At 39.1% G+C, this 27940-nt stretch overlaps 1 protein-coding gene across 2 annotated transcripts in view; it reads right to left on the bottom strand.

Moving 5' to 3' along the window:
• Positions 1 to 842: 842 nt before the first annotated feature.
• SEC22A (SEC22 homolog A, vesicle trafficking protein) overlaps positions 843 to 27940 on the bottom strand; it is a 121541-nt gene continuing 94443 nt past the window's right edge. For both annotated transcript variants that reach the window (XM_037836983.1, XM_037836989.1), the window contains exons 6-7: positions 24626 to 24691; positions 843 to 1712 (exon numbers count right to left, since the gene is read on the bottom strand). In XM_037836983.1, coding sequence (XP_037692911.1) covers positions 1512 to 1712; positions 24626 to 24691 — 267 coding nt within the window. In that variant the 3' untranslated portion in view covers positions 843 to 1511. The remainder of the gene's footprint in view (positions 1713 to 24625; positions 24692 to 27940) is intronic.

Genomic DNA, 27940 nt, shown 5'->3' with positions numbered 1-27940 from the left:
AGTTAATCACTATGCCCAGTAACACAAATTCCATTTAATGGCCACTGTTTTTCTGGATAATATCAAATTTCAGTACCTTATGAATTCCTTGATTGGGACCTTTTCCTTAAAAAACAAAGGAAAATCACTCATGAAGATGACCTGCAAAGCCAAGCTGGAGAACTGTAGATTTTGCTAATGGAATCAGACTCTGATTCCTATACCATTAATTCGTAACTGCTTGAACTATCTTTATAATGTTATCAAAAAGCAAGTAAGTTCTCTCAGATAGAAGGTGCTAAACTCATGAAAGCCATAAAATAACAAGAGCTGCTGGGAGAAAAGTCACTTTCTGATTTAATAAAGTCCATTGCTTCCAGAGTACAGGACCCACACTGGTGGTGGTCATGAGATGATTTTAAGTGGTACACAGCATGGAATTAAATACTGTTTAATCACAGTGAAAATGTTATTCCCTTTACAATTTTCTTCCTATCCTGATTATCCCACAGAGAAAGCCTTATTTTGGTGCTGGGTAACACCTCTCTTTCACTGCAACAAAGAAAGAACAGGCCCTATAGTTCAGAGTCTTGGCAGGCATTAGTGTTTAGCTAGAATTTAATATCAATATGTTATTTTAATTTTATTTACTTTTTGGTTAACCTTTTATTTATGGAAAACTGATAACTGGTTTTCCACTTGGAGTAGAAATTAGTTTCTTTTTAAAATACTTTAAGATTTAAAAGACAACTATTAAGTAAATAATTGTATCTGTAGTACTCAGGTGATTGAAGTGTGGGAAACAATGGCTATAGTCTAACAAATTTTTGTTTAAGTGACTTTAAAAGAAACCACAAAAGAGGTCTAGAAAGGAAACATACATCATTGTTTTTTCAATACTTGTGATGTTCCAGAGATGAGCTCACCGCATGAGCCTCTCCTACATCAGGTGATTTCCAGAGTCAAGACTCACGCAAAATTATAAAAAGGAAAAGAAAAAAAAAATCCACACCACCCTGGACCGCATGAACCCATGGTACTGTAAATGTGCAAATAATCTGATATTTAGCAAGTCATTTGTTCTAAATATAAACTTTCCAATTTGCTGCAGCATTTTTTATTTGGTCTAGTGCCTCACAAAGGCAAACCCATGTTGCAGAGTTCCTGCTTGGACTTCAGAGTAAGTGCCACATACAATTTTTGATTGAACTCTTCAGCAAGGATTCAGGACTGCTGGCCAAGTCTTTCAATGTGTCTGACTGTTCTTTCACTGTTATGGCCCCGCAGAGAGAAGCTTCTCCTTCTCCTCCTCTGAATAATGTCAAGGCCAACATTCTTCTGAGAGGAGTTTGCCTGGCAGGTCTTGCGTGGTCACAAGCATGCCATGCTGATTTAAAACAAAAAGAATAGTTGGAGAGAAAGAAAGCAGAGCTTCTCATTTGAGATGAATAGTTTCTTCATCACAGTGGCAGTTAAGATATGTTCTCTTCTTTTCTCCCCTGAAGCCAAGGTAAAACATCTGAAGATTGGTGTCAGACATCATAATCAGGAGCCTTGCCCTGGGCTTGCCTTAGCCAGATCTGTAGTGTAACAAATGCTGCCACAGTCACGTGAAAGAAAAGCTGCCAGAGGTTGCGCAGTTCATAGAGATACATGTTGCATAGACAGATTAAGCCAAAAGTCAAAAAAGATTTGGCATTCCGCCAGCTGGTGTAGTAGACAAGTAAATAACACTGTTCAAAATATAAAAATGAAAGATGATTAGGGTTATAGGAAAAGAAACAGATACTTCTAATATAAAATTGTAACAGTCCAGAGAGTAAAATATGAAAGCAGAATAAGGGGATTTTTCATCTAGGGATAAGATAACATAACACCTCTAAGACTTTCAACTACAAAAGCTCCATAGCTTGAAAGGGAAATAGATTTTTCCTTTTACATTGTTCATTTTTCAAAAGAAAAAATATTATGTATCACAGTTAAGACAGAAGTACAAATTGGCTTACTCCCTTGCATACAGGCTGGGCAGATTCCCCAAGCTGACAGGCAGCTAAGAAACATTCCTAGGGTCTGAGGAAGTTCCATCTCTCATTCTCAACCAAGAAAAGTACAAAATGCTCACATTAGTTATTCAGCAAAATGGGTTCTTATATAATCTGAGTCTGAGAATTAATGAAGTCAACAAATATTTACTGATTTCCAATTGAGTGCAGGGAACTATGCTAGGAACAGGATCTTAATGAACATTTGAGTGAGAATTCATTCAGCAACTATTTATTGAGGGCCTGCTACAAGTCAGGCATCTGTGACTAAAACAGATAAAGCCATTGTTTGCAAGCCGCTTACATTCTAGTAGGGGAAAAGATTATAAATATATTTTAATATATAATACCAAATAAGTCTGGAAAAAGATAAAAGATAAAGCAGAAAAAGGGACAGAGAATGTCAGTGGGCACTGTTTTTTTTTTAATTCAGTTTTATTGATATATATTCACATACCATACAATCATCCATAGCGTACAATCAACTGTTCACAGTACCATCTTTTTTTTTTTTTTAATTTTTATTGGGATTGTTCAGATACCATACAATTATCCAAAGAACCAAAGTGTATAATCAGTTGCCCTTGGTACACTCATACAGCTGTGCATCCATCACCGCACTTAATTTTTGTTCAATTTTTAGAACCGTTTCATTACTCCAGACAAGAAATAAAGTGAAAGATGAAAAAAGAAAAAAAAAAAAAAAAAGAAAATCAAATCCTCCCATATCCCTAACCAACCCCCCTCAATTGTTGACTCATAGTGTTGGTATAGTGCATTTGTTACTGTTTATGAAAGAATGTTGAAATACTACTAACTGTAGTATATAGTTTGAAATAGGTATATATTTCTTCCCTACATACCCCTATATTATTAACTTCTAGTTGTATTGTCATATATTTGTTCTGGTTCATGGGAGAGTTTTCTAATATTTGTACAGTTAATCATGGACATTGCCCACCATAGGATTCAGTTTTATACATTCCCATCTTTTGACCTCCAACTTTCCTTCTGGTGACATACATGACTCTGAGCTTCCCCTTTCCACCTCATTCATGCCCCATTCGGCACTGTTAGTTATTCTCACATCTTGCTACCGACACCTCTGTTCATTTCCAAACATTTAAGTTCATCCTATTTGAACATTCTGCTCATACTAAGCAACCGCTCCCCATTCTTAAGCCTCGTCCTGTATTTTGGTACCTTATATTTCATGTCTATGAGTTTATATATTAGAATTAGTTCTTATCAGTGAGACCCTGCAATATTTGTCCTTATGTGTCTGGCTTATTTCACTCAGTATATTGCCCTTGAGGTTTCGTCATCAACCTATTTTTTTTTTTTAAGATGGTTTTGTTCACACACCAAACATTCCATCCTAAGTAAACAATCGATGGTTCTCTGTATGGTCATATATTTATGTGTTCACCACCTTCACCACTATCTATATAAGGGCATCTACATTTCTTCCACAAGGCAGGAGGGAGAGTAAAGAAGGTAGAGAGGCAAAAGAAAGAAGAAAAAAAATGACAGCTAGGAAGTGGCTAAAGGAAAAGTAACCTTAAATCAAAGTAAAGAGTCAGAAAACACCACCAACGTCAAGTGTCTAACATGCCTCCCCTATCCCCCCTTATCTGCATTTACCTTGGTATATCACCTTTGTTACATTAAAGGAAGCATAACACAATGATTCTGTTAGTTACAGTCTCTAGTTTACATTGATTGTATCCCTCCCCCAATGCCTCCCCATTTTTAACACCTTGCAAGGTTGACATTTGCTTGTTCTCCTTCGTAAAAGAACACATTTGTACATTTTATCACAATTGTTGAACATGCTAGATTTCACTGAGTTACACAGTCCCATTCTTTATCTTTCCTCCTTTCTTGTGGTGTCTCACATGCTCCCCACCTTCCTCTCTCAACCGTATTCATAGTTATCTTTGTTCAGTGTACTTACATTGCTGTGCTACCATCTCCCAAAACTGTGTTCCAAACCACACACTCCTGTCTTCTCCTATCACTCTGTAGTGCTCCCTTTAGTATTTCCTGTAGGGCAGGTGTCTTGTTCACAAAGTCTCTCTTTGTCTGTCGGAAAATATTTTGAGCTCTCCCTCGTATTTGAAGGATAGCTTTGCTGGATATAGGATTCTTGGTTGGCGGTTTTTCTCTTTCAGTATCTTAAATATATCACACCACTTCCTTCTTGCCTCCATGGTTTCTGCTGAGAGATCCACTCATTGTCTTATTAAGCTTCCTTTGTAAGTGATGGATCGCTTTTCTCTTGCTGCTTTCAGGATTCTCTCTTTTCTTTGACATTTGATAATCTGATTATTAAGTGTCTTGGCGTAGGCCTATTCAGATCTATTCTGTTTGGAGTACACTGCGCTTCTTGGATCTGTAATTTTATGTCTTTCATAAGAGATGGGAAATTTTCATAGATTATTTCCTCTATTATTGCCTCTGCCCCTTTTCCCTTCTCTTCTCCTTCTGGGACACCAATGATAAGTACATTCTTGTACTTTGTTTCATCCTTAAGTGCCCGGAGACGTTGCTCATATTTTTTCATTCTTTTCTCCATCTGCTCCTTTCCGTGTAGGCTTTCAGATGTTTTGTTCTCCAATTCTTGAATGTTTTCTTCTGCCTCTTGAGATGTGCTGTTGTATGTTTCCATTGTGTCTTTTGTCTCTTGTGTTGTGCCTTTCATTTCCATAGATTTTACTAGTTGTTTTTTTTAACTTTTGATTTCTGCCTTATGTATGCCCAGTGTTTTCTTTACAGCCTCTATCTCTTTTGCAAAATATTCTCTAAACTTTTTGAATTGATTTAGCATTAGTTGTTTAAATTCCTGTATCTCAGTTGAAGTGTAAGTTTGTTCCTTTGACTGGGCCACAGCTTCTTTTTTCTTAGTGTAGGTTGTAGTTTTCTGTTGTCTAGGCATCTGACCTCCTAGGCCACCCCAGTCAGGTGTTCCCAGACAAGAACAGGCTCAGGTCACAGAAGGAGGAAATATTCAGTATCTGGTTTCCCTGATGGTTTTTCTTAGAGGATTGACACACCTGTGCTTTTCTGCCCGGCAGGTGCACCTCTCAGCCTGTCACTGGCTGGTATAAGAGGGTGTGGCCTGTGGCTCTCCTTCCCCAGGCTTTGGGGTCTGGTTCTGGAAAGGCAGGCAGTAGAGCTGGGCCCCTCCCTTTCCTCATGGGAAGCTAAGGTCATCTGCATATCAATAAGTTCTTTGTTTCTCTGACTCTGCTGATCAAAGTGTTTTGATTTTAAAATGGCTGAGGCTGTCTTTACTGCAAAGCGGTGTGGGCTGAAAACGGCTGAGGTTTTCTCCAGAGAGAGAAAGGGACAGAAAAGCTCCCAGGTTCACCCATCAGCCAGAGATAGCATCCGATCCTCTGGGCTCCCCGTCCTGAGACAGCTATGTCCCCCGACTCTCCCAAGGTCAGTTGTCACCAAAAGTCTCTGTCTGCTTGTTGAGGATTCACTGTCTGTATTGAGCAGTTAACATTAAAACCCCAGCTGGAGCTGGGCTGAGAGAGTGCTGCTCTCTAGCACCGCGAGACTTCCGTGAGGAAGGGGGCTCTCGGCTTTCGGCTTTCAGTGCAGGTCCACAGTTTTACTTACAGATTTTATGCTGCAATCTCGGGCATTCCTCCCAATTCAGGTTGGTGGATGATGAGTGGACAGTCACGTTTGTCTCCCTGCAGTTATTCCAGATTATTTACTAGTTTTTTGGTCATTTATGGATTGTTCTGGGGGGGACTAACAGTCTTCTACTCCTCTCTATGCCACCATCTTAGCTCCGCCCACAGTACCATCTTATAGTTGTGCATCATCACCATAATCTATTTTTGAACATTTTCCTTTCACCATAAAGAATCAGAATCAGAAAAAAAAAAAAAAAAAACAAAAAAAGAACACCCAAATCACCCCCCCTTCACATCCCACCCTATTTTTCATTTAGGTTTTCTCCCCATTTTTCTACTCATCCATCCATACACTGGATAAAGGGAGTGTGAGCCACAGGGTTTTCACAATCACACTGTCACCCCTTGTAAGCTACATTGTTACACAATCATCTTCAAGAGTCAAGGCTACTGGGTTGGAGTTTGGTAGTTTCGGGTATTTACTTCTAGCTACTCCAATATATTAAAACCTAAAAAGTGTTATCTATATAGTGTGTAAGAATGTCGACCAGAGTGACCTCTCGACTCCATTTGAAATCTCTCAGCCACTGAAGCTTTATTTCATTTCATTTCGCATTCCCCTTTTGGTCTAGATGTTCTCAATCCCATGATGTCGGGTTCAGATTCATCCCCAGGAGTCATATCCTGAGTTGCCAGGGAAATTTACCTTCACCTAGCAATGAAGCAGTTGATTTCTCAGCAGAAACATAAAGGCCATAAAAAGGTAGAACAACATTTTAAGTGCTAAAAGAAAAGAGGTGTCAACCCAGAATCCTATATCTAGGGGGGAGGGTAGCGAGATCACCTGCCAAGGTGGCTTAGTTAGAGAGAGCCACATCTGAGCTACTCGAGGGAGACTCTCCTTGCAGCAACAAGCTTCACAGGGGCCAGCCCCAAGACAAAGGGCTCAGCACATCAAGCCGTCAGTACCCAATGTTTGTGAGCATTCAAATCTCACAATCAGCAACAATCCAGGTGAGGAAGTCCAACACCTCTGCATTCTCCCCCAGCTCTTCAGGGGGGCCCTGAATATATATTTTTACTCTCCACCCAAATTACTTTAGGATGTGTTGCTATTTCATTCTAATCTAAACACAGCTACCATATCTCACTTCCTATTCAAAGTTCCATGCAATTGTAATGTTTGAACAAACTGACTGTTAGAAGTTATATTGTTTAGAAAACATAGATTCTACACCAAATAAACATCTCTTCCCTTGGTCTCACATGGAAGTTGATGTTTGAACACAGTCAGTTTCAACCTTTACCCTTTGGCACGATTTGCTCTAGTCTTAACCAGATCTGCTTTATTCATGTCTCTAATTGAAGTCTGGCATCTATTTCAGCTTTTTTTTTTTTTTTTTACCAGTTGCTGTATGTGTTAATACTGATATTCATATCTGATTGGGCACTATTTTAAAAGAGATGAAGAAGTGTCTCTCCCCCCATCCTGACATTCACCCTTTCCTGCTTTATTTTTTTCTATAGTGTATTATAAACATGCTTTTTAAAATATGCTTATTTCGTCTGTCAATAAAATGTAAGCTTTATGGCTGGAGAGATTTTTTACTGTTTTGTTCACTCATTTATCTTTTCTGGCCTCTAAAAAAATGTCAATGTTGTAAAAGACAAAAACACAACAGAACAGAATAAAAAGGCCAGAAGACTGCACAGCAGATGGAAAGATATAAAACAATCAAACGCAACGCATGATCCTGGATCAAATCCAGGATTGGTGGGGGGAAAAAAAAACAGTTACAAAGAATATTTTGGAGACAACTAAAGTCATCTGAATATGGAGTCCATATTAGATAATACAGTATCAATGTTAAATTTCTTGGGTGTGATAATGGTATTGTGACTATATAGAAGGATGTCTTTGTTCTTAGGGGACATGCTAAATATGTAAAGGTAGAATAACATGTTTGCAACTTACTTTAAAAACAACTGTACAGGGACTTCTGCTTCTGGAAAGATGGAGTAGATGAACTTTTCCTTATTCCTTCTGCTAAGCACAACTAAAAACCCTAGACATTAAATATATAAGATATTCATAAGAAGACTCTGAAAGGAGGAGAGAAAGCAGCAGACAGACTAGGGATCTTTGGACCTGAAGAATGACATAGTGGTACCCTCCTTGTTTTGTTTTGTTCTTTTCCTCATATATCCCAGACTTGGAGCTGAAGAAGCTGGCAAACGGAAAATGCTGACAGGAAAAGACAAAAGAGGAAAAAAAAGGAAAAAAAAAAAAGCACTCTCTAGCCAAAGAACCAGGAAAGCAGCAACTCAGCAACACAGAAAATGTTTGGAGAATAACTGCTCTACTCTAGACAAACAACACAGAAAAAACTAGCTCCACCCCCACCAGCAAAGGCTAATCTGGGAGCCTAAAATTCCACTCTTGAGGGACTACAATGAGATGTTCCAATCCCCTTGCCAGGATGGTTTTAGAGAAGGCTAAGTAAAGAGCCAGGATTTTCATTCCCACTGGATGGTATCAACCCTCACCCCCTCCCCCAACCTGGTGTTGGTAGAGAACAAATGGAAGCCTGGACATCTACCTTCATCTAGCAATGAGGCAGTGGAGTTCTCAGCAGAAACATAAAGGCCATAAAACGGCAGAACAACATTTTTCAAGTGCTAAAAGAAAAGAGGTGTCAACCCAGAATCCTATATCCCGCAAAAATAGCTGTGATGGTTAGGTTCACTTGTCAACTTGGCCAGGTAATAGTACCCAGCTGTCTGGTCAAGCAAACACTGGCCTAACAATTGCTGCGAGGACGTTTGTGGCTGGTTAATAAACCAACAGGCTGGTTTATTAAATCATCAGTCAATTGACTGCAGCTGTGACTGATGACGCACCAAAGGGTGTGTCTTCCACAATGAGAGAATGCAATTGGCTGGATTTAATCCAATTAATCAGTTGAAGACTTATAAGCGAGATAGACAGAGGACCTTCACTTCTTCTTCGGCTGCCCAGTGAAGCGTTTCCTGAGGAGTTCATCAAAGTTGCCGGTTCGTTTCCTGAGGAGTTCATCGAACACGTTCGTCGAAGATCCCAGTTCATTTCCTGAGGAGTTCGTTGAAGTTGCCGGTTCGTTTCCTGAGGAGTTCATCGGACATCTTCCTTGGAGTTGACAGTTTGTTGACGGCTCTACAGAATTTGGACTTGTGCATACCCACAGTGGCGTGAGTCACTTTTACAATCTGATAATCAGAGACACCTCTCATTGATTCTGTTTCCCTAGAGAACCCTAACTAATACAACCACCATTAACCAATAGAATCTAATCACTATTTCTAGAGCACTCATCCAACAACAGAATACACCTTCTTTTCAAGTGCCCATGGAACAAATACCAAGATAGACCATACTTTGAGCCTTAACAAATTGAAAAGAACTGAAATCTATAGATTATATTTTCTAACCACAATGGAATAAAATTAGACATCAGTAACAAAATAACAGGAAAACCCCCAAATACTTGAAAACTAAACAATACATTTGTATATAATCCATAAGTTAAAGGAGAAGTCTCAATGGCAATAAAAAATACATTAAAGTAAATTAATATGAAAATACAATATCAAAATCTGTAGCAAACAGCTAAGGAAGTAGTAAGAAGGAAATTTATAACATTAACTATGTATATGTTACAAAAGAGGAAATTCTCAAATCAATAATCTACATTCCCACCTCAAGTTTCCCAATAAAGAGCCAAATCAAAGCAAGCAAGAGAAAGGAAGAAGGAGGAGCAGAAATGAAGGACACTGAAACAGAAAAAACAGTAAGGAAAATCAATGAAACAAAGAACTGTTTCTTTGAAAAAAATCAATGAAACTAACAAGAAAGAATGACAAAGAAAAAGAGAGAGAAGATATATATTAACACTATCAGGAATGAAACAGTAACATCACTACAGACTTTGCAAGTATCACAAGGATAACAGGGGAATACTATGAACAGCACACATAAATGTGAACTTAAATGAAATGGCCCACTTCCTCAAAAAACATGGACTACCAAGACTCACATAATATGAAAAAAATAATCTGAATAGCCCTTGTGATGGTCAAGTTCTTGGCCAGGTTATGGTCTACTTGTTTAGTCAAGCAAAGCAAGCACTGGTTTGTTACTGTGAAGATATTTCATGGATTTAAATCACTGTATCTCCTGTCAATTCTGTTTCCCTACAGAACCCTAACACAACCCTAAAACTATTAAGGAAATTGAATTTGTAATTTAAAAACTTCCAAAAAAGAAATTTCCAGGCCAAGATGGTTTCAATGGAGAATTCTACCAAATGTTTATAAAGAAAATTAACACTGATTCTACACGCTCTATTCCAGAAACAGAAGAGGAAGGAACACTTCTCAATTCATTCTACAAAGTAAGAATTACCCTGCTATCAAAAGCAAAGACAGTACAAAATAAGAAATATCCCTCATGAATACAGACACAAAAAAAACCTTACCAAATATTAGCAAACTGAATTCAGCAATGTATAAAAAGAACTAAACATCACGACCAAGCAGAGTTTATTCCAGGAAGGAAGCTGTTTCATTACTAGAAAATCAATCAGTGTAATCCAACTACTAACAGTTAAAGAAGAAAAATCCAGATGATCACATTAACTGATACAGAAAAGGCAAATTCTACACCAATTTATAATAAAATGTCTCAGGAAAATAGGAATAGAGGGGAAATTCCTCAACTTGATAAAAAGTCTCTACAAAAATTCTACAGCTAACATAATATTTAATGGTGAAGGACTGAATTCTTTCCACTAGGATCAGTAATGAGGCAAGGATATCCTCTTTCATGACTCTTATTCAATATAGTGCAAGAAAATGAAATTAAAGGTATACAGGTCAGAAAGAAAGAAATAAGACTGCCTCTATTTGCAGAACAGGATTGTCTACATAAATACCCCAGGAATTAAAAAAACAAAAGCCAAAATAAAATAACCTACTAGAACTAATTGAATTTAGCAAGGTCCAGGATATAAGATAAACATACTAACATCAATTGCATTTCTAAATGAATGTGTGGACAACAAAATTAAAAATACAATACCACCCTAAATCAATTTAAAAAAATGAAATAGGTGTAAATCTAAGAATGTGTGCAGGACTTGCATGCTGAAAACTACAAAAGGATGATGAAAGAAATCAAAGATCTAAATAAATGGAGAGAGATACTGTGTTCATGGATTGGAAGACTCAACATAGTAAAGATTTCAGTTCTCCAAAAATTAATATTCAGATTTAATGCAATTCCTATCAAAATTCTAAAAAGGTTTCCTATATACACAGACAAGATTACTCTAAAATTTATATAGAAATACAAAGGAACTAGAATAGCTAAAATAATTTTTAAAAAAGAGAATAAAGTGGAATGAATCAGTCTCTCCAATTCTGACTTATTAGGTAGCTACAGTAATCAAGACTGTGTGGTTTTGACAGGGAATAGACACATATATCAAAGGAATAAAACAGAGAACCAGAAATAAACCCACAAAGATAGGCCCATGTAATTTTTTTTTGTTAGAGAAGTTGTAGCTTTACAGAAAAATCATGCAGAAAATAAGAGTTCCCACATCCCGCCCAAATACATGCAGTTTTCTTATTATTAACACTTATTATTGCATTACTTCTTGTTACAATCGATGAAACAGTATTTTAATTACACTGTTAACTATAGTTTGCATTAGGGTTCCCTGTTTGGGTTGTGCAGAGCTGTTTTTTAAACGTTTTTATTCTAATAACATATATACAACCTAAAATTTCCAATTAAACATACTCAAATACATAATTCAGTGGTGTTAATTACATTCTCAATGTCATGCTACCATCACCACCATCCATTATCAAAACCTTTCCATCACTCCAAACAGGAACTGTACCAATTCAGAACTAACTCCCCATTCCCTACCACCACCCAGTTCCCTGGTAACTGTATTCTAGTTTCTGACTATGAATTTGCTTCTAATTATATCGTATCAATGAGATCAGAAAATATTTGTCCTTTTGTTAGGCTCATTTCACTCAACATGATGTCTTCAAGGTTCACCTGTGTCACATGTATTAGAACTTCATTTCTTTGTATGGATGAATAATATTTCATTGTATGGTATACATCACATTTTGTTTATTCATTCATCAGTTGATGAATACGTAAGTAGCTTCCATCTTTTGACAATTGCAAATAATGCTGCTATGCACATCAGTGTGAAAATACCTGTTCGAGTTTCTGCTTTCAATTCTTTTGGGCACATATATACATATATGTCTTTGGCACATTTTGAGTTAATATTTGCATATGTTGTGGGTCGACCTTCAATCTTTTGCCTATGGATATACAGTTTTCCCAGCAACACTTGTTGAAGAGACTATTCTTTCCCTGTTGAGTGGACTTGACACGCTTTTCAAAAATCAATTGGCCAGAGCTCTGAGGGTTTATTTCTGAACTCTCAATTTGATTCCATTGGTCCATATGCCTGCCCTTGTGCCGGTACTATGCTGTTGTGATCACCACAGCTTTGTAATAAGTTTTTAAATCCAGAACTGTGAGTCTTCCAACTTTGTTCTTTTTCAAGACGTTTTTGGCTATTCAGAGCCCCTTACCCTTCCATATAAATCTGATAGGCTGCTGGAATTTTGATTGGAAATATGCTGAATCTGTAAACTGCTTTGCATAGAAATGAATCTTAACAATATTTGGTGTTCAAATCTATGAACACAGAATGCTCTTCCATTTATTTAGACCTCAATTTCTTTTAGCAATGTTTTGTAGTTTTCTGTGTGCAAGTTGTTTACACCCTTAGTTAAGTTTATTTGTAGATATCTGATTCTTATGGTTGCTATTGAAAACGGAATTTTTTTTCTTGATTTCCTCTTCAGATTGTTTATTACTAGCATACAGAAACACTACTATCTTTGCTGGATTTATTTATCAGCTCTACTAGCTTTGCTGTGGATTTTTCAGGATTTTCTCTATATAGAATCATGTCATCTGCAAATAGAGAAATTAAAAAAAAAGAAAATAGGGAGAAAGGGAAAGAAAGACTAATTGCTCTGGTAAAAATTTCCAGTAAATATTGAATAACAATTGTGACAGTGGGCATCCTTGCCTCGCTCCTGATCTTAGAGTGTATTAGTTAAGGTTCTCTAGGAAACAGAACCAATGGGAAATATCTGTAAATATGAGATTTTATAAAAGTGTCTCATGCAACTGTGGAGATGCATGAGCACAAATTCTGTAGAGCAGGATGCATGAGTCCAATTCTGTAGGGCAAGCAGCGAGCTGGCAACTCCAATGAAGGTCTTCAATGAACTACACAGGAGAGGCTGGCTGGCTGAAGAAGAAGTGAAAGTTCTCTCTCTTCTCCCTTAAGAATCTTCAACTGATTGGTTTAAATCCAGCTGACTGAATTCTCTCATTGCAGAAGATACTCCCTTCATTGATATAATCAACCATAGATGCAATCAATTAACTGATGATTTAATAAACCAGCCTTCAGTTTATTAACCAGCCACAAATGTCTTTGCAGTAATGGTTAGGCCAGTGCTTGCTTGTCCAGACACCTGGGCACCATCACCTGGCCAAGCTGACACATGAAGCTAACCATCACAGTCTACCCCTTGTCAAATTGGCAGCCATACACATCACCTCCAACCATACTGAATCTCTAAACAGAACACATTAATAGATATAAGTTTCACCTAACAATACTCAGCTGTCATGTGTACAACCAGAAATGCACTAAATCTCTCCAGAATAGGGTGCAAGTCCATGGGTAACATTCACTATTAAACTTGGTATCCTATATCTTAACTACTACAAAATGAACAATATAACTTCTTAACATCCAGTTCAATGTAATTATCGTTGTGTCTCTTGGTGGGACCATTCTTCCTTTCGGAAGTAAGACTTGTAGACTTAACTTGCAACTTAAGGTTGCAGAGACAAGAAGCAAAAGTTTTCCTAGTGGATCCCTAGGGGTGATATTGAGTGGTGCCACTCCCATTTCCACCCTTTGTTTCCTCGACCTGTGAATCCTGGCTATGGGAGAAACAGCACTATAGAGTGGATGTTGATTCAGAGCATACACAGCCTCCCGGAGAACACTGCCCCAGCCCTGCAAGGTATTGCCACATAGCTGGTGCTGTAATTGAGTATTCAAAAGGCCACTCCATCATTCCATCAACCCAGCTGCTACTGGATGATGGGGAACATGGTAAGACCAGAGAATTCTAAGAGCATGTGCCTATTCCTGCACTTCATTTGCTGTGAAGTGGGTACCCTGATCAGAAGTAATGCTGTATGGAATACCATGAAGGTGGTAGACAGTAGTTTTGGCAGAAGCACTGCAAGCAGGGAAGGCAAACCCATATCTGGAATATGTGTCTATTCCAGTTAGAACAAATTGCTGCCTCTTCCATGATGGAAGTGGTCCAATGTAATCAACCTGCCACCAGGTAGCAGGCTAATTACCTCGGGGAATAGTGTCATAGCAGGGACTGAGTGTGGGTCTCTGCTGCTGGCAGACTGGGCACTCAGCAGTGGCTGGGGCTAGGAAGGCCTTGGTGAGTGGAAGTCCATGTTGCTGAGCTCATGCATAACATCCATCCCTACCACCATGACCACTTTGTTCATGAGCCCACTGGACAATGACAAGAGTGGCAGGGGAAAGAGGCTGATTGATATTCTCAGAATGGATCATCCTACCCACTTGATTATTAAAATCTTCCTCTGCTAAAGTCACCCTCCGATGAGCATTCACATGGGACACAAACTCTTGATGTTTTTTCACCCTCTCAGAAAAGTCTATCCACACACCTCTTCCGCAAACTTCTTTGTCACCAATTTTCCAATCATGTTAGTTCCAAGTCCCTGACCATCCAGCCAAACCATTAGCAACAGCCCATGAATCAGTTATACAAGCACAGCTCTGGCCAGTTCTCCTTCCAAGCAAAATGAACGAGGTGCACTGCTCGAAGTTCCACCCACTGGGAGGACTTCCCCTACCATGGTCCTTCAGGGACATTCTAGAAAGGGGCTGCAGTGCTGCAGCTGTCCACTTTCAGGTGGTACCAGCATATCATGCAGAACCATATGTAAACCAGGCCTGAATTTTCTCTTCCTCAGTCAACTTATTGTAAGGAACTCCCCAAGAGGCCATAGCTCTGGGTTGGGAAAGAGAAGGTAATGTAGCAGGAATGGGGGCCATGGGCATTTGGGCCACTTCTTTATGTAACCTACTTGTGCCTTCAGGACCTGCTTGAGCTCTATCTCGTATATACCATTTCCATTTTATGATGAAGTGCTGCTGTGCAAGCCCAACTTTATGGCTTGGCAGATCAGATGACACCCAGCTCATGATAGGCAACTCAGGTCTCATGGTAACTTGGTGGCCCATGGTTAAACATTCTGTCTCTACTAAGGCCCAACAGCAGGCCAAAAGCTGTTTCTCAAAAGAAGAGTAGTTACCTGCAGAGGATGGTAAGGCTTTACTCCAAAATCCTAAGGGCATGCATTGTGATTCTCCTATAGGAGCCTGCCAAAGGCTCCAAACAGCATCTCTATTTGCCACCGACACTTCCAGCACCATTGGATAAGGTGGATCGTATGGTCCAAGCGGCAGAGCAGCTTGCACAGCAGCCTGTACCTCTTGTTTCAGTCCCCACTGAAAACTAGAAGCTTTTCTGGTCACTTGATAAATGGGCCAGAGTAGCACACCCAAATGAGGAATATGTTGTCTCCAAAATCCAAAGAGGCCAACTAGGTGTTGTGCTTCTTTTTTGGTCATAGGAGGAGCCAGAATGCAACAACTTATCCTTCACCTAAGAAGGGATATCTCGATATGCCCCACACCACTGGACACCTAGAAATTTTACTGAGGTAAAAGGCCCCTGTATTTTTGTTGGATTTATCTCCCATCCTCTGACACGCAAATGCCTTACAGTAAGTCTAGAACAGTTGCTACCTCTTGCTCACTAGGTCCCATCAACATGATATCATCAATTTAACGGACCAGTGTGATATCTTGTGAGAGGCAGAAACAATCAAGGTCCCTGCAGACAAGATTATGACATACGGCTGGAGAGTTGATATACCCCTGAGGTAGGACAGTGAAAGTATACTGCTGGCCTTGCCAGCTGAATGAAAACTGTTTCTGGTGGTCCTTACTAACAGCTATTGAGAAAAAGCATTTGCCAGCTCAACAGCTGCATACCAAATATAAGGGGATGTGCTGATTTGCTCAAGCAATGATACCACATCTGGAACAGCAGCTCTAAGTGGAGTCACCACTTGGTTAAGTTTATGATAATCCACTGTCGTCCTCCAAGACCTATCTGTTTTCTGCACAGGCCAAACAGGAGAGTTGAATGGGGATATGGTGGGAATCACCATACCCCTGCACCCTTCAAGTCCTTAAGAGTGGCATTAATCTCTGCAATCCCTACAGAAATCCAGTATTGCTTCTGATTTAAATTTTGCTAGGCAGGAGGAGTTCTAGTGGCTTCCACTTGGCCTTTCCTACCATAACAGCCCTCACTCCATGAGTCAGGGAAGCAATATGGGGATTCTGCCAGTTGCTGAGTATGTCTATTCTAATTATGCACTCTGGAGCTGGAGAAATAATCACAGAAGGGGTCCAGGGACCCACTGTGAGACAGACCTGAGCTAAAACTCCATCAATCACCTGACCTCCATAAACCCCTACTCTGACTGGTGGACCAAAGTGACGTTTTGGGTCTCCTGGAATTAATGTCATTTTTGAGCCAGTGTTTAATAATCTCCTGAAATAGCTGATCATTTCCCCTTCCCCAATGCACAGTTACCCTGGTAACAGGCCTTAGATCCCCTTGAGGAAGGCTAGGAGGAAGATTAATATAAATTTTTGGCAGTGTAACAGGGTCCTTCCCCAAGGGTACTCGGCCTTCCCTTCATACAAGGGGCTCTGGGTCTGTGAACTATCTCAAGTCTGGAAATTGATTAAGGGGCCATGCCTCCCTGTTCTTGCAATTCAAGTTAGACTTTTGTTTACTTAACCTACAATTCTTCTGCTTATACAGATCAATAAGAATTTAATAGATTGTCATTCTATTTTACTTCTAGGTACTCCATGATCTACTAGTAAATGCCATTAAGTCTCCGTGAGTCAGATTATTTTGACTGCTGCTTTAAGACTGCTATCCATTATGGTAGCCACACCCACTTGGTCTTTGGTGATTGCTGCCACATGGCTTCTGCCAACTCGGGATCCTATTATCCCCATTGTAATTAAGGATTCCAGCTCAGTGACAGCAGTTCCCACAGTAATATCTGACCACAGAACTCTTCAGGGATGATGGAGCTAGTCTCACAAATTTATTCCTCACAGTCTTAGTAAAAGGTGTGTTTTCTGGACATTCCTGTGGTATGTGAGCAGGTCTTCCATGATAAAACCATTCTAACATTCCAATCTCTCTAAGCCTTTGAATCCCCTCCTCTACATTATACCAGGGCAGTTCTGGCATTTCGACTTCAGGTAATGTTGGCCACCTTTTGATCCATGTTTCAGACAACCATCCAAACAAACAGTTAATGCCCTTTCTAACCCCTCAAGCTACAACATTGAATTCAGAATCTATGCTTAGTAAGCCCATATCAATAAATTCAGTCTGATCCAACTTTATAGTCCTTCCACCACTATCCCACATCCTTAATATCCATTCCCACACACAGTCCCCTGATTTCTGTCTATATAAATTGGAAAACTCATGCAGTTCTTTTGGAGTATAGCATACTTCCTCATGGGTCACACTTTGTACCTCATCCTTTGGGGCCTTTTGGGACTTTAGTCTAGTCATAGGTCTTGAAGAAAAGAGCAGTGGAGGGGCGGGGAGGTTATGAAAAGAATTAGAAGTATCCTTCAAGTCAATTACCTCAGACACTCCATAGCAGATTCATCTGCTAACACAAGATTAATTGCTCCAGACAGAGGATTGAGGGCTGCTTCCTCAGGGGAGATGAATACAGGTTTAGCAGGCACTGAAGGATTAATCTCTTTAGGTGGAGGTTGGATGGCAGGCTCCTCAGGGCAGTCTGGAGGGCAGGAAGCTGTTTCCTTAAGGCAGGCTGGGGATGGGGGTGGTGCATTTCCTCAGGGCAGGGTGGAGGTGGGGGGGCCATTTCCCCAGGGCAGACCATTACAGGTATATCTAGCAAAGACTCAGCAGACTCCAAAGTTCCAATGTCCCCACTGCCATCATTATCAACCCATATGTCCCTCTCCCAATTTTCAGGATCCCATTCTTTTCCAATCAATGTCTTTACTTTAACAGCAGACACCCTGAGAGGTTGAGATTTTAGTCTATGTTGTACATCTGCTACTCACACAATGAGACTCTAGGTCTGGTTTTCAGAGATCTCAAATCTGTGGCTACAGGAAATAAGATTTTCTTTCAGGGCACACATAGAAACCTTTACATCTGTCACAAGGCATTTAAGATTCAAATTTGAAGCCTTCAGCTCATCCCTTTCTCTTATAACTGTATCCAACGTATCTAAGAACAACCAGCCAACATACTTCTTAACTCCACAAAACTCTGTTAAGGTGTCAAAAACACTGTTGCCCAGAGCCTCGCCTTGCACGAACGTATGATTAGGAGAATCAAATGGTGATATTTTGTGTATCACCATTGCCAACTCACGCCATGGACTATTAGTGCCATCTTGATTACTGGAAATAGTCATTAGTGCCTTTGAATCTAATCAGAGTAGAAAACCAAATGTAAAAGCCCATTTTAAGATTCTGTTTCTCAAGAACCACTCCCGGTACCAAGCTGTATTGGTTAGGGTTCTCTGGGGAAACAGAACCAACAGGAGATATCTGTAAATAGGAGATTTTATAAAAGTCTCAAGCAACTGTGGGGATTCATTTCTTTCCCATTCTTCATATGTTTTCTTTGTGTTTACCATGAGGCATAAATTTAACAATTAGCAATCACAATCGATTAGTACCTACTTAACTTCAATAGCATACAGGTACACTGTTCCTAAACACCTCTGTCCCTCATTTTTTTGTTGTTTTTGTTATAAATTATATCCTTATACACTGTATGTCCAGAACTATACATTTATCATTACTTTCTATGCATTTGCATTCGAGAACTTGTAAAAAGTAAAAAGTGACATTACATTCCAAATAATACAATATGATAGTACTGGCATTTATAATTTACCCATATGGTTACTTTTATTGGAGGTCTTTATGCAGCTTCTTGTCTTTCAGTCTGTAGCATTGCTTGTAGGGCAGGTCTAGTGGTGATCAACACACTCAGCTTTTGTTTACCTGGAAATGTCTTACTTTCTCCCTCATTTTTTGAAAGACAGCCTTGCCGGATGTAAAATTCCTGGTTGGCAGTTGTTTTCTTGCAGCACTTTAAATATTTTGTCCCACTGCTTTCTTGCCTGCATGGCTTCTGATGAGAAATCAGCATTTAATCTTATTGGGACTCCCTTGCACATAACACATTGCATTTCTCTTGCAGCTTTCCAAACTCTCTCCTTGTCCGTGGCATTCAACAGTTTATTAAGTGTCTGGGCATGGTTCCCTTTGGATTTACCCTGTTTGAGGTTCATTGAGCTTCTTGGATATGTATATTCATGTCTTTTGTTAAATTTGGGAAGTTTTCTGCTATTATTTCTTTGAATATTCCTTCTGTCCCTTCCTTTCTTCTTCTGGTATTCCCACAGTGCATACACTGTACATTTTAATGTTTTAAAAGTGTTTACTCTGGGATTTAGTCCCTGAGTTGCCTGTTCCTTAAGTATGTATGCAGATAGTGATATGGCAGAGATTTCCTTAAGTGCCGCAAACTAACAGAAACAAACCAACCAAAGCATAAAACACCTTTCAAAGTCTGCAAATTGGCTCTGCATTGCTGGTGCTCTCCTTCAGAGTGTAGCCCTGTTATCAAGACCCTGTAAAGTACAGGGTCCTCTCTGTCTTTCCTAAGCCTGTGTCTTATCCTGGGCTTGTACCTGTGTATAGCCTTAGGAATTCCCCCTTTTACAGTAATTCAAGTGCCCCCTCTATTCTCTACTAAGTAGACTCTCTCCCCCTCCCAGGTGCTCTACTGTATAACGTCAGCAGGTAAACCTTTGCTCCAGGCTGCTTTGGTTTGTTTCTTACACTGCTTTAACAAACAGCAAGTTGTTTCTGCCTGCAGAGCAAGTTCTAAGAGCAGGAGCCAAAGGTTTCCCGGCTCAGTCTTTCAGACTGCTACCTAATAGACTGGCACCCACATATAGGCACCCCAGTATGCACAAAGGGGTTACTCTGCTCCCTCTGGAACTGAGCCAGGGATCCACAATGGGAGCACAGGCTGGTTCCATACCATGCCAAGGAGGATGTGGAGGAGGGACCAGGAAGGATGTCACAAGCTTCTCAAAGTTTTTAAACTTAATGTTCTTGACTTGGCCCTCGTTCAGTAATGGCAACCCTTTAACTCTTTCCCAGAGGTCTGGGGAAGGTGGATCTGCCAGTTTTTGCTTTTAGTTTAAAGATTCCACTGGGGAATGGCACCCTGGAGTGTCTTATGCTGCTATCTTGGTTGACTGGAAATGATCCTTTTAATTTTTGCCAAAAGTGCAAAAGCAATTCAGTGGAGGAAAAATAGCCTTTTTCAACAAATGGTATTGAAACACTTGACCATCCATTGGCACCAAAAATGAACTTTGATCTAGACACCCAGGGGAGTGAATCTCTCTGGCAACGTGGACTTTGACTCCAGGGGAGGAATGTAGACCCGGCATCATGGGATAGAGAACATCTTCTTGGCCAAAAGGGGGATGTGAAAGGAAATGAAATAAGCTTCAGTGGCAGAGAGATTCCAAAAGGAGCTGAGAGGTCACTCTGGTGGGCACTCTTATGCACAATATAGACAACCCTTTTTAGGTTCTAATGAATTGGGGTAGCTGGTGGTAGATACTTGAAACTATCAAACTACAACCCAGAACCCATGAATCTTGAAGACAATTGTATAAAAATGTGGCTTATGAGGGGGGACAGTGGGATTGGGGGGCCATGGGGATCACACTCCCCTTTGTCTAGTTTGTGGATGGATGAGTGGAAAGGTGGGGGAAGGAAACAAACAAACAGACAAGGGCGCCCAGTGTTCTTTTTTACTTCAGTTGCTCTTTTTCACTTTAATTATTATTCTAGTTATTTTTGTGTGTGTGGTAATGAGGGTGTCGGGGATTGATTTTGGTGATGAATGTACAACTATGTAATGGTACTGTGAACAATCAAATGTACTATTTGTTTTGTATGACTGCGTGGTATGTGAATATATCTCAATAAAATGAATATTAAAAAAAAGCCTTGATCTAAGTCTCACAACATATACAAATGTTATATTTTATGTAAAATATAAAATTACAGAACTTTTAGTAAAAACAATAGGGAATCTTCAGGATCTTGGGCTAGGCAAAGATTTCTTAGACTTGACACTCAAAGCATGATCCGTAAAATAAAAGCTGATAAGCTAAACTTCATCAAAATAAAAATATTGCTCTGTGAAATACCCTGTTAAGAGAATGAAGAGGAAAACTGCAGAATGGAAGAAAATATTTGCAAATTACATACAAAGGACTAGTATCTAGAACATATGAAGAACTCTCAAAACTCAACAGTAAAACACAATCCAACAGGAAAATGGGCAAAAGATATGAACAGACATTTTACCAAAGAAGACATATAGAAGGTAAACAAACACATGAAAAAATGTCCAATGCCATTATCCATTAGGAAAGTACAAATTAAAACCACAACAAGATAGTACTATATACCTGTAACAATGGCTAAAATAAAAAATAGTGACAACACCAAATGTTGGCATGGATGCAGAGTAACTGGATCACTGACACATTGCTGGCTGGAATGTAAAATGGTACCACCACCCTGGAAAATAGTGGAGCAGTTTCTTAAAAAAAAAAAAAAAAAAAGCTAAGCATGCAACTACCTTTATCCCAGAGAAATGAAGACTTATATTCTCACAAAATCTACATGAATATTTATAGCAGCTTTACTTGTAATAGCCCCAAACTGGGAAACTCAGATGTTCTTCGTCAGGTGAATGGTAAACAAATGGTGGTACATTCACACCATGGAATAATACTCAGCAATAAAAAGGAATGAACTACTGATACACGCAACAACCTGGATGGCTCTCCAGAGAATTACGTTGAGTTAAAATAAAAAAAGCCAATCCCAAAAGGTTATACACTTAAAAAAGAAAAAAAGAGGCTATATCCTATATGATTCTATTTATATGACATTTTTGAGATGACAAAATTATAGAAATGGAGAACACATAAGTGGTTGTCAGGGGGTTAAGGAGGAAGTGGGAGGAGAAGGGAAGTGGATGTGGTTATAAAAGGGCAACATGAGAGATTCTAATGTTTATGGAAATGTTGACTGTATCAATGTCAATATCCTAGTTGTGATACTGTATTATATTTTGCAAGACATTAGCACTGAGGGAAACTGTAAAGAGTACACATGATCTCTCTGCATTATTTCTTACAACTGCATGTGAATCTACAATTATTTCAAAATAAAAAAGTTTAATAAAGAAAACTTTAAACACAAATATTTGTCTGCAACTTTATAAACAACTATTATACACATATACACACATATAAAGAGAAAGTGAGATAAAGCAGGTGTTACAAAATGTTAATTGATGACTCTAGGTGTACTAGTCTTTCAACTTTTCTGTTGGTTTGAAAGTTTCAAAATAAAATACTGAAGGACAAAGAACAGTATATTTTATTCACTGATCCTCTGACTTCCTATGTGAACTATTCCATATCAAGATTACTCCTATCTGGCTGACCTCTGTGCTTCCACAGCCTGGAAAAGAAGGTGATAAACTATATAGTAGTGGTCTTTGAGATCTTATAAGAAAGGGATTAAAAATGTCCTGACAACTGTAGGTAGGTCATATTATATTATAAAATGTAATCACTTAAGTTTTACTGTGGAATAAAACAGTGCAATTGATTATCCCTCTGCTCAGCATTCTTGGAATGCATGCAGTTTCATGCTTGTCAGGATGAAAGAAATTGCTTTTTGCTTTTCTTTTTTTAAAAAATTAATTTGTTCACTTCCTTCAAGTGAAAGAACACCTAAGTGACATTGTTCAATCATTAAGCAACTCTGAGAACTACTTCAGAGTATTCTGGGAAATGTTACAGAGGCATGCCTATGTATAGCTCAGTGGTCAAGAGCACTAGCTCTGGAATTGCAAACCTGGATTCAAATTGCTGGCTAGTTGTAACAACTGTCTAGGCCTTAGTGAAAAATCGCAATGATAATAGGATTAGAGTGGGGCTTTTGTAAGGATTTAATGGATACAATGAATGTAACAGGCTTGGCACAAACAGCTCAATACATTTTGCTACGATTAAGCATTTAAAATGATTTCATTAAGGCAGAGCAGCCAGAAGTTATATTTTTACAAAAATAATTGATGCATTATTTTAAAGTTAGTATTTACCTCACACTGTTTTGAAAAGATTATGGATATGTTACAAAATTATAACCTTATAATATTGTAAAATTATACAAATACAGGCATTTAGCTTACTGGCAGCACGAGACAGCAGAAAGAGCATATTATGTTTAACATCAGAAAACTCAGTTAAGTCCTGACTCTACCACTCATGTCGGGATAGTACTCAAAACTGCTTCAGCTTTCTCATTTTTGAAAAATGGGATAATATGTCTGTGCAACAGGAATGTAGGGATTAAAGCAGAAAATTTATACAATAATACGTTATAAAAGAAAAGCACTATGTGACATTAATAAATACAAGTTTTCACATTTCCTGCCTGAAATACGTAATTAAAAATCTGTCAAATTTGACAGAAAAACAATTTCTAAAGATATATAAATGATTAAGAAAAATGAGGGGACTTTTAAAAAAAATTTGGCCACTGAAACTGAAATTTCCAGTATGTCTTTACATAAAAGTTGGATGCATACATTCAAAATATTTCCCCAAAAGCTTTTACTGAATTTTAGGTTGCCTTATATTTGCAGTTCTGAATTTTTCAACATTTTTTCTATGTAAGCTAGAGGAATGTGCCACTTATAAAAGTTAGGTCAAAGGGCCTTTCACTAACATGTTTAAATAAAGAAATTCTTGAGTTTGGCATGATTACTCATCCTTCCCTACAAATCTGTGCCTCCTGTGGCCTTGGAAACGTGAGTACCAGTGTCCACATGACTCAGGCACAAGATCTCTTTCCTCCTTAAGTCTTCTATCTACTCTGTCTTCAAGTCCTAGTGAATCTTCCTTCTCAATGTCTATTTTTTTTTTCTCTAATCCTCTTGCCATTACCACAGTTTAAGCCCTCATTATTTTCTGCCTGAAGTAATGGAATCACCTTCCAACTAATACTCTTGCTTCCAGTCTCTCCACTCATATTCCATCCTATTCATCACTGCTAAATAAAATTTCCTAAAATCCTGCTTTTAATGGTGTCACACCCTATTCAAAGGCATTCCTCAAAGTACAAAATCCTCAGCCTGGAGTACAAGCAGAGCCTGGAAGCTGAATAATCAGGCACCAGAAAATCCAGAAGTAGCTTTTACTGTCCTAGACAGATAACATGCTACCGCTGAAGCTGTGACACAGAATGAAGGTTAACATTAAGCTCACTGGGATCTATATCCACTCAAAATGGACATATAGGTCACAAAGTTAATAGAGGGTCAAATTAAAGAGGCAAATAACTCAGACATTATTTTTACTTATTTAAAATACTCAAGTTTTTAAGAAAATTATTACAATTGATATCTTAAACAAACTAATGGGAAAGTGTTCCTAAAAAAAATGAGAGAACCTACCTGGTAAAGGCAGGCGGCTGTTCCAAGGAAAAATGCAATGATGTAATTAAAATCTTCACCATCACTCTGTGAAAACAAAATAAAAGATTACTTTTTTTTTCCTGGTAGAAGCCCATCTCCACAGATAACCCAAAGGGATAGGATGTTGACAATGTTTATGTACAGGAATAGGATGCTGACAATGTTTATGTAAAAATAGGCAAAATTTTCAAACTGGTATGTAAAAATTCTCAAGAGTTCTGAAATGGAAACAAAACCAAGGACGGTGAGGCAGAGGAAGGCTATAGGTGTTCTCTATGTCTTGACCTCTCACATCAATTTCATTTCACCTAAGAGAAGATGAAAACTAAAGGGAAAAAGTTCTCACATAATGTAAAAAGCCTCCCTTCTTTCTACTAAAGATACTATATAAAAATGCACAACGGTTTAGAGACCTATCAAGTTACTTCTATTTATTGTTTGACTCAAGTAAAAACGGACAAACTTTATTACCTAGTACGCACATCGCTGAATTGTCCATTAAAGTAGTCTGATATGATTAAAAACAAAACTGTGAAACCTGAAAAGCTGCTGTCCACTAGAGTGTGCTAAATTCCAGTGAGAAAAATCTGGACGAGCCAGTCATACATGTCATGCTAGAAAAACAGCCACCCAGAGGAAAAACAGAGATAGAGAATGCACAAAATATTTCTTTTAAAAGAAAACTAATGGAGAAATCTAATAATCGATGTTTTTCTATCCCTTTTTGGTTTCTCTTAAATATCTACATTTATCAACTTCTTTCAATATTTTTATGAAGTAGAACATTATAGCCCACCTTTCTTCCAGGCAGAAGTATTAAATTTGGCCCTTTTCTTACTTTAGAAAAAATGTTGTATATAATGAAAATTTCCACATGACCATATCTTCATGAAAGAGTACAAGAAATTTCCTTTTAGAATTGTTAGGCAACAGAACCGACTGGAAAGCAGAGAGCAAGCTGCTTAGCCTTGTGAGAAGATTGTAAAATAGGAACCATTAACCTGTCTGGGATGCTTAGGCCAGTTCTACCACAGAGCAAGGACAATCAACATGGCATCTTTCCACTTCAATAATTCTAAGACTTTAAATAAGCTCTGTTTGATAGTTTTTCCTTTAGCCCTTTTTAAAAAAACTTTATTTTGAACTAATTTCAAACTTAAGGGACAGTTGCAAAAATAAGACAAACTCACACAGATGAACTCCAAAATACTTCCTCCCTTACCCCCAGACAACCAGATCTACCAGATTTAATGTTTGCCACCTTTGCTGCGACACTCTTTCTTTCCATTTATCAATCAGATGTTTGAGAACAGGTCCCACACATCATACTTCTTGAACTAAAATACTTCCATGTGCATTTACCATGAACAAAGATATTCACTTATGTTTAAGTGCAGTTATCAAGATCAAGAAATTTAATATTGGTATAAAGTTTAAATCTACATTACAATTTTGTCTTATTTTCCAATAACATCCTTTTGAGCCATCTCTTCCATTCTTAGATCTCATCCAGTATCAAATATTACATGTAATTGTCCCTGTTCTAGTTTGCTAATGCTGCCTGTCCTAGTTTGCTAATGCTGCAGAATGCAAAACACCAGAGATGGATAGGCTTTTATAAAACGGGGGTTTATTTACAATTACAGTCTTAAGGCCACAAAACATCCAAGGTAACACATCAGCACTCGGGTACCCTCACCGGAGGATGGGCAATGGCCTCCGGAAAACCTCTGTTAGCTAGGAAGGCAGCTGGCATCTGCTCCAAAGCTCCGGCCTCAAAATGGCTTTCTCCCAGGACGTTCCTTTCTAGCAAGCTTGCTTCTCTTCAAAACATCACTCCCAGCTGCACTCTCTTTCTCCCCCCGAGTCAGCTCATTTATGTAGCTCCACCGATCAAGGCCCACCCCGAGTGGGTGGGGCCACGCCTCCATGAGAACATCTCATCAGAATTATCACCGACAGCTGGGTGGGGCACACTCCAAGCAAATCCAACCAGCACCAAAACTTCTGCCCCACACAAGACTACAAAGATAATGGCATTTGGGGGACACAATACACTCAAACCGGCACATTCCACCCCCTGGAACCCAAAATGACATTATCTTTCCAAATACAATATACATTCATTTCATCACAACATCACAAAAACTTAAATCATTTCAGTAACAAAAATTAAGTACAAAATCCCATCAAAATCAATTTAGACGTGGTCAGTCCTAAGGCATAATTTTCCTTTAGCTGTGGATCTGTGAACCTAGAACAAGTTATGTGCTTCCAATATACAAAGGAGGGACATTCATAGGATAAACATTCCCATTGCCAGAAGGAGAAACAGTAAAGAAAACAGGGTTAACAGGACCAAAACAGTTCCTAAAACCTGCAGGACAAACTCCATTAGATTTCAAAGTCTGAGAGTCATTAACAGAACGATGTTGCATCCTTGGGGCTTGAGAGAGCGGGAGCCTAACCCTTCCTAAGGGCCTTTTCAGCAGCCCTTTCCTCTCCAAACACTTAGATGAGTGCTCCAACATATCCAGACATTGGGGAGACCACCTTCTTGGCCCCACCCTCCTCAAACCTCGGGGCAGCTCCCGGATTCCCTTCCATCTCCGGGGCACATGCTCAACCCCTTCAGAACAGTGTGGTGGCAGCCAGGCTCTCCTCAATTCCCTGGGAATGTGCTCCACCCTCTTTGGGACCTCGGGTGGCAAAACTCTTCCAGAGCATCGAGGTGGAATGCCCACCCTTGACCTCTGGGGCAAACTCACCCTTTCCATGCATGTGGGCTGCTCCACTCTCCCAGCCCAAGGCCTCTTGACTCCAGACCTCAACCTCCATGGCTCTATCTTTGAAGAAACTTTTCCTTCAATTCGTTCCTTGTCTTTCTCCTCCAGTCCCGACTGGCAGCGGCTCTGTCTGTAAAGATCTCGCAAAAATTCTGTTGGCTTTGCATGAAGCACACAGGGGTCAAAGCCATCAGACAACAGGACTTTCCACAAATCCTTTCTGGATAATTCCATCTCCAATCTTGGCTTGTACTGAAATGGCGGCTGGGTTCTGTGTTTGGTTACATCCTCACGTTGGGCTGTAGCCTCTGGGATTCCACCCCCTGGAAGCTCGTAATTTTCTAAGCCATCAGCTTCTGGTTTCTTTGAACCCAAGAGTTCAGTTCTAAGTTTATCTCTCTCTGCTCGCATTTTACTATAAGCTGCAAGGAGAAGCCAGGATATGTCCTCCACACATAGTCTGGAGATCTCCTCAGCTAAGTATTCCAGGTTGTTGCTTCCAGATTCT

Source organism: Choloepus didactylus, chromosome 1, assembly GCF_015220235.1.
Source record: "Choloepus didactylus isolate mChoDid1 chromosome 1, mChoDid1.pri, whole genome shotgun sequence".
Lineage (NCBI taxonomy): Eukaryota > Metazoa > Chordata > Mammalia > Pilosa > Megalonychidae > Choloepus > Choloepus didactylus.
This window is presented reverse-complemented; position numbering and strand designations above follow the sequence as displayed.